The sequence below is a fragment of the Clarias gariepinus genome, chromosome 2, assembly GCF_024256425.1.
Source record: "Clarias gariepinus isolate MV-2021 ecotype Netherlands chromosome 2, CGAR_prim_01v2, whole genome shotgun sequence".
Classification (NCBI taxonomy): Eukaryota; Metazoa; Chordata; class Actinopteri; order Siluriformes; family Clariidae; genus Clarias; species Clarias gariepinus.
The window spans coordinates 16,807,787-16,820,726 of NC_071101.1; the positions used below are offsets into that span (position 1 = coordinate 16,807,787).

The 12,940-nt window shown below is 37.6% G+C and overlaps 1 protein-coding gene across 2 annotated transcripts in view; it reads right to left on the minus strand.

Moving 5' to 3' along the window:
- The window catches only part of LOC128542585 (protein diaphanous homolog 1), an 86,910-nt gene that overhangs the window by 32,113 nt on the left and 41,857 nt on the right, over positions 1-12,940 (minus strand). The window contains exons 2-8 of one of the 2 annotated variants that reach the window (XM_053512508.1): positions 9,569-9,595; positions 4,289-4,447; positions 3,060-3,161; positions 2,292-2,422; positions 2,118-2,201; positions 1,254-1,323; positions 624-763 (exon numbers count right to left, since the gene is read on the minus strand). In XM_053512508.1, the coding sequence (XP_053368483.1) occupies positions 624-763; positions 1,254-1,323; positions 2,118-2,201; positions 2,292-2,422; positions 3,060-3,161; positions 4,289-4,447; positions 9,569-9,595 (713 nt within the window). The remainder of the gene's footprint in view (positions 1-623; positions 764-1,253; positions 1,324-2,117; positions 2,202-2,291; positions 2,423-3,059; positions 3,162-4,288; positions 4,448-9,568; positions 9,596-12,940) is intronic. The other variant, XM_053512515.1, reaches the window with a different exon arrangement.

Below are 12,940 nucleotides of genomic sequence, written 5' to 3' on the forward strand. Positions count from 1 at the left end.
GCATCATTTGACACTGACACCTCCACCTAAACTTGAGTAAAAGTAGCATTTTAACACTGGCTGATATCAAAATTGTAACTAAACATATAAATGTATTTTAACATTTTTAGGTAGTGTGGTCTTTAGCAAAAAACGTAATTTTTTTTTTAAACGCCATGCCAGCTTCTACGGCTATATTCATGTTCGAGAGTCAGTTTCTATTATTTAATATTAAATCTAGATAAAAATTATTATTTAAAGAACTAAATTTACTTGTTTAAACCATGTTTAAAAGAGTCATTTTATTAGTGTAAAGGCAATTAAGATGTGTGATATAACATTGTTATACTTTGACTAACAGTGTTGCTTGAAAGAACACATACTGTAGCTAGATGGATGTTAAAACTTTTAGATTTCTTTTAAAAAGTAAATAAATTATAACTAAAATATGGTCGTAATTATTTAGCATCAAAACAACTTGTATTGTAATTTGTATGTGTTTTGGCCTTTACTCCCCCACACATCCATCAATAAACACCACCATTACCCATCTGTATCTATCAGTATCACTCACTCATGTTCAGTCCTATTAAAATCACTGCTCAGAGATAGAGAGATTAGTACAGACCCGCACAGACACTTACAGGTTCTCGGGGTGCTCGAGGATGCAGATGGCTGACAGTAGTCTGACAGCGTCCACCATCATATGAGGGACAACAGGATTAATGGCTCGAACCAGGAGAGGAATACCGTCGGGTGACGTTAACATGGCTTTCAAACCGTACTGAAACACAACAATCATTTATATTCAATCACGTCTATGTAACAGTTCAATAACATCTAAGCTGGGTCTCGCTCATTAATATAATTCAGGAAATCATGCCATTATATTGATATATAGATTAAAGATGATTAAAATACAGCAGTTCTGGGCCCATATAGACCATAGAGAAGATAAAGATCTGTGCTTCTTCTGTTTCTACTTTGTTTTACACCAGCATATGTTTCTAATAGGATTTATAAACCCACAGGGATAAGCTGCTGAAAAAGCAGTAGGAAAGATTTAGTTAATATACAACTAGAAATCTGCCAGCCAGTTGTACTGATTTCTGATTTTCAGGGGTTTAAAGATGCATTACCATAAATTTTGGCGTATACAGATAAATCTGTACAGTCAGTACCTGAGCAGTGGCTCAGAGCATCAGTTACACACACACACACACACACACACACACGTGTAATCCACCTGCCAAGCACTGAGTGCATCCTCTCACCTTGTTGTTCATGAAGGCTTTGAGGCAGCGGATGATCTCATGTTGGCATTTTACTCCAACACCAGAGCTCCTTAGAGAGAAAAGAGAGAGAAAGAGAGAGAGAGAGAAAGAAAGAAAGAGAGAGAGAGAGAGATCAATGAATATCAGCAACAGCATGACATCAGTGACAGATCAAGTGCAGAGAATAAACCACAGATAAAACAGCTGTAGAGCTTTCACTGATTTTTATTTAACTGTCTCATACACTACAACAGCTTAAGTGAAACCCGACACAGATATGACCTTAAAGCAGGCTTCGATCTCGGCCAGTGTTCTCATGCCTAATCTGTGTCAAAAGTTTGGTGATTTCTGAGGTTGTTGACTCTAAATAATCTTCTCCCCTCCAGCAGAGGTAAGTTTAAGTCTTGCTTTCCTGGTATGGTCTTCATGAGAGACGGTTTGATCATGGTGATGGATGGGTTTTGCAAGAATGGACTGCAAGAACTATTCCAGAACAGCTGACCCTCATGTCTTAAAATAACAACTGACTGTTATTGTTGTTACATAATTACCTTATACCCTATGTGTTATTTAATAGTTTGGGAATTTCCAGTATTGTTGTACAACTTAGAAAATAAATCACTAAAAACAAACAAATATGCAAGAGATCCGAAACTTTTGATTGGTAGTGTATCCATTTAGAATGAAATACATCAGCAAATTACATCGGAAATAAAAAGAAACACATGCCAAGTAATAAAAAGGTAATGGAGATCAATCTGAGGATTTGTCTGCGGTCTCAGTATTTTTACGTCCATATAAACATGCCATAATACAGGTGTGTGTGTGTGTCTGTGTGTGTGTACGGTGGTGCGGGTGTCTTACGGGTTCTCGTCCTTCTCATCCTGGAGCTTTTTTAGGAAGGCGAGCAGTAAATTCAAACCCTCCTCTCCAAATGTCTGCACCCAGCTGTAAGACGCACACAAACACTTATACTTAACACATTTATACCTCGTCTCTGTGTAAACAAGAGTCTGAGCGTGTGTGTGTGTGTGTTACCTGACAGGGTTGTTATTGAGGGAGATACGCAGAGACTCCAGGCAGCTGAGTAGCTGTTGGTCTCTGGGTTCAGTTTTTAACTCTTGGATGTACATCACAGCTGACTTGGAGCTCTCCTTCTGGCTCTGGCCCTGCACACACACACACACAAAAATGATTAATATCAATTTACCAAACCAATTTAAGTGCATCAATAAACTTTCCATAATTAAAGCGCACTTCATAGTTTCGTACAAATCACAGATCCACATTAGGATAATGTAACGTCATCCATGTCCCTTACTGTGTGTATTTGTAGAAAAGAATATTTAATTTGTTTCCAAATCAGCTAATAGCTTTACCAGACAGAAAACATTGATTACATTTCTTTGCCTCATTCCTTGTCACACTTCAACGTTTCAAATAGTTAAACTCAGTAGTGTTATGTATGTTTTAAATGTTTGTCTAAAATCCAGTTGTTTTCAGTAAATTTCTGACAGTCACTTTAATCCAGCATTTCCACTTTATGATATATTATTGCTTTAACATTATTAGTATATAAAAGTCACTACATATGTCTTTCAACCTCACATTGCTGACTTTCCCAATCATGATCTTGGGGAATTCAAATGGACGATCGATCAGGAGAATCAAAGTAGTGAACACTGCTCCTTCACCTGCAGCGCACAGTCCCACCTTAAGGGGGCTCCAGAGCACAGAATGTGACTCGCTGATCAAGAGGTGGTCGTAAGTTACAGGCCTGTAGGGGTGTGTGTGTGTGTTACTCACAGCTGTGGATGTGTGTAGGTACTGAGAGACCATCTCTCTCTTTATGGCGATGTCCTTCTGTCTCAGCGGCACCTGCTTCTCCTCATTCAGATTCATGTCCACCTGGAGAGCGTTAAGAGAGAAAAAGAGAGAGAATGAGACGGCTAAATGACATTGCAATTAAACAGTTAAGTCGTAAAAAGTTTTCCACATATTTTGGTAAATCATATTGATGCACTAGCTAACAATTTACACACGCACACTAGTGTGATTCTTTTAATGAAATGAAAATAGAATTCATATTCCACCATTTTAGATCACATGATCCCTAAAGTGATATTAAAATAGTAAAAAGTCATTGTGAAACTTCTCCTGTAACTGAATCTTTAGTGTACTTTTAAGGACACTACACTAATCCTAAGTACACGGAGCATAAGAAGTGTTCAAATCAAACCGGGTGGGTGACAGAACAGATATGAGAGTAAAAACTCTATTTCTCTATAGAAATCAATATTTGATTTAAAAATCCAGTTAGAAAGTGTTCTCAGTACATAAGAGCCATGATCATACTACCTGCTGCATATCTGAAACTTTGGCCTCGCAGGAACTCCTTTAATGGCTCAAACATGAGGAAATGGCTTAAAAATGTGGCAATAACTCCAGGCTAAGTTCCTGTAAATCGGTCTCGTTGGCGACAAGTTATCTGTTAATTTCCATGGATCAGGCGTTCCACTCGCCCAAAACAATGCCACGGTCTCCGTTCCAACCTGACCGGGTTCATCGTTCACTGACATACTGCCTTCTTTAAAACTTTTGCACGGTTCAAAGGTTTTAATGCGGCTAAGAGTCTCATCACCGTAATGTGCTTCAAGTCTTCTGCCATACTCCAGCGTTCCTCTCTCAATCAGTTTTACGCCTTCCTTCACAAGAAAGTCCCGGTTTGACATGAACACCCCTGTTCGTATGCTATTAATTGAACGTGTATATTGAACCATCAATGAAATAAACACCACATGACTGCACACATTAAGGTCTATGGTAACAATATGATGATTTTCATTTCTTTATAAAGCAGACCTTTCACTGCCTGTGTTCACTCTCGAACTGTATAAAATTAGAAACCCATTAACACTCTAATCTATGTGAATATTAAGTGGTTTAAGCATTTTAAATTCCATATTAAGTGCGATAACAGCCATCTCTGACTAACCACTCTCACACAGACAGCTATTGTAGATCAACTCTCTCACCAGCATCTGCTCGAAGAGCTCCAGGATGTAGTCGTCGCTGTGGTCCTGCAGCATGGCAGCCTGTGATGGGACTTCGTACAGCACGGCAGAGTGTCTCTGGCTTGCAGAGCTCGACTTCTCCTTCTCCTTCTTTATACGCATGCTTGTGAAGCGCTCCAGCTGCCACACAGTGAAAGGGCAAAGGTCAGTGTGGTGGGGTAACTAACTGAGTAAAGGGAGGGATAGGGGGGACATGAAGATGACCACATTATCCAAGATGTCTCAAAGACACAGCAAACGCACCCTGCAGAGTGATTGGATCAGAGCTAATAGAATGAGGTGTCACCCCACTACTCACCTTTATTACTAGAAGCGCCACGCCAGTGTCACCTACTTATAACGCGGTCATTTGACCGCCTATTGTTTTGAATGGGAAGCTGCTGCTGACACACAATTATCACTAGATGGCGCTTTCACCCAAAGCAAATAGTTTAGCTCCAAGATAAACTTACACTTGGACAATAGGCCATTCATTCCCGCGTTGATAATCAGCTGTATCTTTTTGTCATATTCAACTGAGAAAACCTACTACAGAGTCTCTAAGGGGACAAAGGAATTGGCATAACTTTTTTCTGCCGTTATTCTCCTCCTTTGTCCATCTAGGGGCTTCGTACTATAACAAAAAGGAAAGCTCTACTTAATTTTATATCATATGAAGAAAATTTATTAGTTTGTTCATTCTATTTAAAGCTTCTGAACGTCTCGGAGCAGCGATTTAGTTCTGAACTCGCCTCCGTGAGATTATCGCTAAAACAATATTATATTATATTATATATATATATATATATATATATATATATATATATATATAGCATGTATCTTTATACATTTGGAATCTGCATCTACATTTTCTGTTGCATGTATAGAATTAGTTTCAGCTGAAACTCATGATCAATGGTGTTGGGGTACTTATGTAGTGATAATTAGTTTCTGCCAAATCATTAAAACTAACAATAGACTATGAGAGGTGGTTGGAAGGTGTTACTCTGAATATAAACAAACTAAATACAGCTTTTTTTCTCAGAGGTAAACAGAAAAGTGAAGTTGTTTAGCTGTTTAGAGTCACTATGTCAAAAAGTGAAACAACATGGACTTATCGCTGTGCTTGTTGTAACTGAAAAAACGCTGCAACTGCTTCAAAGTCTTTCCACTCCGTGACCGCTGAGATCTGACACGACACCACGTTAGGCTACGTCTTGACTCATTTGCATATCGATGGTCATTAGATGTTGACCGAGGGCTCAGGGAAGGTGTGTGTGTGTGTGTGTGTGTGTGTGTGTGTGTGTGTGTGTGTGTGTGTGTGTGCGCGCCTACTTCATGTACTTTTATAAACATTCTAAATATAAACAAACAAAATACAGCTTTTCGTTTCTCAGAGGTAAACGGAAAAGTGAAGTTGTTCAGCTGTTTAGTGTCACTATGCAGATGTTACACTCAGTGTAGTTACCAAAATCTTTGATTTAGTTCTCATTTAGTGGCCACTCATCAGTGGCCACTTGTTACTTTATGAAGCACACATGCTTTATAAAATGCTGAGACCCATGTTAACTTAAAGAAAGATAAATATCTGGCCCGTATTCATAAACCTTCTTAAAATTTTCTGAGAGCGCGCCTATCTTAGCTTAAAACGTTCTAGCTGGGAGTCCTAGATTAAAAGTGATTTGGAAAACTTCTCAGAGCTTGGTGAGGAGGTGTGGTTGACCCCATTGCTAGGGATTATGCAGCAATTCAAGGACTGTGATGGGTTGATAAAAATAATCTCTGTAAAAGTCTTGAAATGCGCTCTTAAAAATAGAATGAATGATAATAGAACAGACGGTAAAATCATAATGTTGTATATAAAGAAATTGTATAATCATGAATACGGGCTACTTTATGCAAAGTTTCTTTTATAGGCTAAATATCTTACAGTTAATTAAAACAGCCAAATGTTGAAAATGTGTCTACTTTTGAAGAAACCAGTTTCCACACAGTAGTTACTTTATTTATGTCCATACATTTATTTATGATCCTGATTTTATTATAATTTATTTTAGATTGATGGGAGCAAAATGTCTCAGCTTTTACCAATTTACATGACTACAGGACAGTTTATTTCAGTTGCATTTTGGATGGTATGTAGTCAACAATCCAAGTGGATGGAAGGAGATAAAAAACAAACAAACAAGAAAACCAAATTGGATGGATGAGCAGTGTTTTCTTTTAGTGTTTGGTAAATATCTTCTTTCCGCCATTTTTTTCCTCTGCTATAGAAACTCTTAAGCCTCTTAAAAGTCATCCTCTCTACTCTTAATTTTTACCATAGGAGCTGTTTTTGGGGCTAAGATGTTTCATGAATCATTTTGATCTTTAATGAAATTTAGTCTTAAATTTAAGGGGAAATTCTAAGAAAATGTCATAATTTTAGGAATTTTTTTTAGAATTTCATCCCTAGGAGCAACTTTTAGGCTTAAGAAGCGTTGTAAATATGGGCCCTGGTGTCTAACGTTGGGTTCTAAAGCTATAAAGCTAATTTAGCCAGTGATTAAAAGACACATGTAGCTTCACCGCTGATAACCGCAAACATCTCACAGACTCGTAAAAATATTAGCAGAGTAACTGCATTTATGCATGAAAATATTATTCTACATATTTCTGATTTCCATTTTGGCCACACCCCCTTGAGTCTGAAGCCTATCACTGTGGAGTGAAGCAAAACTAGAAAAAAAAATTCTCAAGGCATCAAAATGAACATTATTTAATAATTTCAGCAATAAAGTGCTCACAAAAGACAGAATGATGGGTACCATCATCATCATCATCATCACTCAGATTTCAAATTTTCATGTTTTTTCATAATTACAGACTGGAATAAATAAATCATATGGAGTTTTCATGAAAGAATTTGTCACAGCTACGAGAACAATACAGTATGTACATGTACAGTGGTTTTTTGATACCGTGTATGTAAGATTGTATAATAATGTTTAACACGTTTATTTGGTTCAGTAGGGCTGTGGCTATCAAATATTTTAGTAATCGAGTATTTTACCAAAAATTTAACCGAGTAATCGGATAAAATATAATTTTGCTTAATTAAACAGCAATGTAAAATATATAACAGAAACAAAGATTAATTTGGTTTTCTTTTTGGAAAAATCTACTTTTATTTTTCTTAAATGCATACCACATTTTATCAAAAATATTGTCATTATTCGCAATACAAGGAATAGCTTAAAGTTGACTGAGATTAATTAAGTTCATTACAGTGCCATAGATTCTTATTTTAAGCCTTTTCCCAGATGCAAAAACTTATATATGTATAGCGCGTTTCCTTCCGCTTTGTGGGGGCTTGCATCAGGAAGCGCACTGTGTAATAATTGCGCAAAAACATAACGCAAGATTTTAAAATTAATTAAAAGAAGCTTCAAGGCAGAAGATTTTGCCTCGATCATTTTTTGTAATCGAATTACTCAAGAAATCATTTCAGCCCTAATTTCCAGTCACTGTTTTTACATCCAATTTTAATCCAATTGTGGACAGGTGAAGGTATTAATTGGCTGTTTGTTTTTGTATTAACTAAGAGCTTAGTACTGGGGATGATTATTTTATTTACAGTCAAAAATAACATTTTGTATATTATTTCATGCATAATAGTTTTATTTATTTATGTATATGATGGTATACTACTACTGTAAACTCTTACTCTCTGACTGTTGAAGTGCACAATCAGATCACTGAATAACAAAATTCGGTCTGACGAGTGTGTGAAATGTTTCAGTTTACACAGTGAACTAAAGTATAGGCTACAAGTTTCCTTTCATAGTTAGATGCATTAGCCTAGCAGCCTTGGTTAATATCCACCACGTTTGATGATTTTTTTTGTGGATAACCAAATTACTGCTTTTATAAAGTAAATCTAGGAGTACAACACAAAGAGCAGCCAGTAGGTGGCACTGCAGGTCATTAAACCTTGTTGTACACGATCAGATGCTTACAGCGTGCTCCTGTAGGAATACTGTAAAAGTGGGGACCTAAATTTAATTAACTGCTACAAACTGTACACTTCAGCACATTTGACCACAACATAACAAGCATACAAACACACGCACAAAGACACACGCGCACACACACACAGCACAACTCTAAAATGTCACCGAGGTGTCAGATTAGTATAGAGGTGCATTCTGAAAGATAATGCTGAATAAAATCTGTTGTATGGCTTAAACCATGCAATGAAAAGCCAAGTCAGCGTTTCTTTTAAAGAGGAATACTCCAGCGTTTTCAATCGAACCTCTTATCTACTGCGTCTGTAGTGTGAGATAAGGAGAAAGGGGAAAAAAGAAATTCTCTTAAAAGGGAAATGCTTTAAATGGTCTGAAAGTTTTAACACCTGTTTGGGTAACAATCTGTAAACCCCCTTAATGAATCGGCAGTACTTTCTGTATAGGTTAGGCTTTTAGAAATAAACTGGACATTTTGTCTATACAGTAAAGAGATTTAACCGTTTGGTGAAGTCAGAACCATCAGGAATGTTTTCGAATTTGTGCCCAAAAAATCTTTATAGATTTTTCTCCTTTTTAACATGTTAAATGTTGCAGAAACCAGCAGTGTAAACATTTTTAAATAGAGGAGAGAGAAGAAAAAAAAAATGACGCGCATGTTTTGTATCAATGGGCATCATTTATCACAAGCAACAATAAAAGCAGGACGCCTGCATGGTGCAGAAATCTTTACTGCCTTTCGTCATACATTACTGTCACTTATATTTAAAGTTGCATTAACATCCAGTTTGAAAGCTAGAGGATTCCTTTGAAACACTGACTGGGGCAAGGGGGAGGTGGGGGTCTTGCACTCGAGCTCAGTGAAGAGGTTAGAGACAGGTTATAGTTTATTACTATTAATATTATTAATAAAGGTAGATGGGGGAAAGCAAGTCTTTCAGAATGCATTTTAAAAACACTTCTTGGTTTAAGGGGCCTCATGCTAAACACAGGCATGTTTAAACACATGAAGCACACTGCACGCAGACAAACACTGCGCGAGCACGCACACAAAATATGTGGAGGGTAAGGGGTATAGGTTAAAGGTCAACAAGGGTGGTGGTGGTGGTGGTGGAGGTGAGGATAACAAGTCATGCGTGCTGTTACATGTGGAAACAAACAGTGTAAGGGGAGTTAGCCAAGCAACACAAACACACACAGAACGTGTGTGTGTGTGTGTGTGTATGGGGTGGGAACGCACACAGACTTTTACACCTACCTCATCAGGAATGAGTCGTTTGAAGGTCTGTATAAAAGGAGGAGGAAAAAGGAAAACACCAAAAAGATCATTTACGCTGAAATTCACAGAAATTATATTAACGAATAAATGATAAAGAACATTAATGATGCAGAAGTTAGAGGGGGCGTCACACCGAGACACGTTCACACTGCGTCTTAAAAAAATTAGGGAAGGCAGGAAGATCTTGTACAACTTGAGACGCGGTACAAGCAGATATGGATTTACCTGAATGTAAAGCTGCAGTGTGGTTAATTTATTTATCTATTTATTTTGGACGTGTTTAAAAACAAACAAACTAAAAAGCGTGTCTAACACTTCTTCATCCATGTACTACAAGCGTGCCGCAGACAGGAGAGACAGAATGGCGTTCTGACGGAGTCGTCATTGTTGCTACCTCAATGTAGCCCTCTTTAAGCTCGTGCTATGACTCTGGTATGACCATGCAGTGTTTTAAGAAGGCCGCATTAAGCTCTTGTTCTAAATGCAGCAGGGTATCAGCACGTCTGGGTAACGTTAAAAAAATCATCCACTTTCTCACACCATCACTCGACGATGAAAAGCAATGAGAGTCGCGGTATTTAAACCAACCTGACGAACACAAGATAGTTTAATCTGATCAAACATAATAATTATAATAATAATCATAATAATAATAACTCGGTTGGATCTCACTGGACCCGGTGAGTCTGTGATCACGTGCATGATGGTAAACTAAGGACAACATGATCAAAAATTCTTGTGGCTAAGAAGTAGTACAAACTTGATTAATGCACATTTTCTTTCTTTCTTTTTTGAAACACTTCCTGCTGCGTTCTTTAATATTTTTAAGACTTGGTGGGAACTTTATGGTCTTCATCGGAGTGTGACGGCCACCCCCTCTTAGATATTTAGGAGATGGTTAGTAGCTAAAGATTAAAAGCTTTGAAGCTGAAAGATGACCAAATAAAACACAAGAGTTCAACATTTTTGCAATATAAAATCTGTCACAAGAGGGCAGCAGAGCACAGCAAACAGATCATCAGAAAGACATTTTAAAGAATGTACACAATCCAGCAGCAAGTGATAATGAACACACACACACACACACACACACACACACACACACACACACAGTGTGTGTGTATTGTGTATTGCATTGTGTGACTGTCTGGACACACTCCTTTTAGCACGCAATTCCTAGTTAAATAAAGATTGTAACTTTCAATTGCCTCAATAACAAGTTGAAGTAGATACATAAATAAAATCCCACACAATGATGGATCACACACACACACACACACAACACAGAGAACATAAATGTCAGAAATCATCTTGAAATGTACCATTAATATTATTTAGAAACAGAATTTCAGTTTGAAGTGAGTTAGGATGCCACAGACGCGTGTGGTACGGCTACCACACACACACACACAGTATAAAACCTAGATAAACCCTCTGTGACGCCACCCAAAGCTCAGCTGTGAGAGCGTGGAGTGAGCATCGCCATCTTGGCAGGAGATTGACTCCACCTAATCCCAGGTAATCCATAAACATGCAGTACAAACAGCGGCTGTCTGATGGTTGGAAAACACCTACTCACCTCAGTTACCAAAGTTTACTGTAGCTTTAGCTAAAATGCTATGGTGGCTAACAGCAATTTATACGCTAACGTTACTTTGCATTTAGTTGAGCTTAAATCATTCATACCTTACATTTCTTGTGGTAAATGAAAATACAACTACGGCAATTAGCTGGTTAGTGAAAGTAACACAGCAGACAGGGAGGCTTGCAATTAAGCTGTCAATCATATTTACATTTAGACATTTGGCAGACGCTCTTATCCAGAGCGACTTATATTTTTTATTTCATTACACATCTGAGCAGTTGAGGGTTAAGGGCCTTGCTCAAGGGCCCAACAGTGGCAACTTGGTGGTTGTGGGGTTTGAACCTGGGATCTTCCGAACCGTAGTCCAATGCCTTAACCACTGAGCTACCCCTGGCCCCGTATCAGCCACACCCCTTAATATGGATAATTTCGTTGCTTAATTTAACATAAAATTCAACCCCTTACAGTCGTCATGAATGAAAAAGCTAAATATGGTGACCAAAAAATGTTTTTTGTTGTTATTTTATATTATGCAGCAACCATGTTTTTTTTTACTATTTGTAAGGTTTATGGGGAGTCACTCACTTTTATAAAAGAAACTGCACATTGTTCAGAATCCGAGGCTGTTGCTCGACACCTTCACATAACTTTTATCAATAATTTTGGCAGACAAACAGTTTTTCAATACTCCAGCCTAATCTTAAAATAACTTTTTTTTCCACACAAAAGTGTTTGGTGGTGGTGTTGTACATCCACATGTAAAAAGATTTGTTTGTCCACTGGCAGTTTAAACTTAGCTAACGTTTCTAATATTATTTAGGAAGGGTTATGACTAAAATCACTTATCAATTAACTGCGCTCAATAATGAAAGTGATAAAAAATTATCAACTGACAATATATTTTTTTGCAAAGTCATTCTATGTAGCGCACATAGGAATTCATTTTGTAGTTGAGCAGAGTTTCCAGATGGGGTGGTTTTCTTTAAAGGTGTGTGTGTGTGTGTGTGTGTGTGTGTGTGTGTTGGAAGGGGATCTGGGGCTGTAAAATTTAAATCCCTAATTAGCCCACATAGAGGCCTAAAGAACTAATAAAGAGTTAATCATTAGATAATATGGAGGAATTGTTGCTCCAACACGACTTTATCTGTGGTTTGAGATTCATCTAAAGTAGGGATGGCCAACCGAGCCACAGCTTAAAACTTACCTCTGCAGAGGAGAAGTTTATTTAGAGTCAACAGCCTCATAAATCACCAATTAACAAACAGCACCTCAGATGAAAGTCGTTATAAAGGATTTATAGAGCATAAGTAGCAGATACATCCCAATATCAACTGTTCAGAAGAAATGACCGGATATTTTGGACTTCTTTGGCATTGCTTAATAATGTAGAAAAGAAAAAAGAAAAAATCATAAATGACCATGGAGTTAGAAAGTGATCCCAAACTTTTGAGCGGTTGTGTGTGTGTGTGTGTGTGTGTGTGTGTGTGTGTGTGTGTTCGCTAAAAGTGATGGACTGTTATCATATTTGGGCCTCACACATGTGGGTTTTTGCTCAAGACCGACCACAACCCTGACCAGCAGAAAGCACTTACTAAGGACTAATAAATGAATGAATGGAAAAAAAAAAAAACTGAATGGAAAGCGATTGTTTCCTGTTCCATGGTTAATGAAGAATTATTTTTCACTCTCTAAAGATCAGTTCATTAACTTCTACAGCTGTTCATGTTTTAAAATTGAGCAGAAGGCAATTCAATTCCCTGGTTATC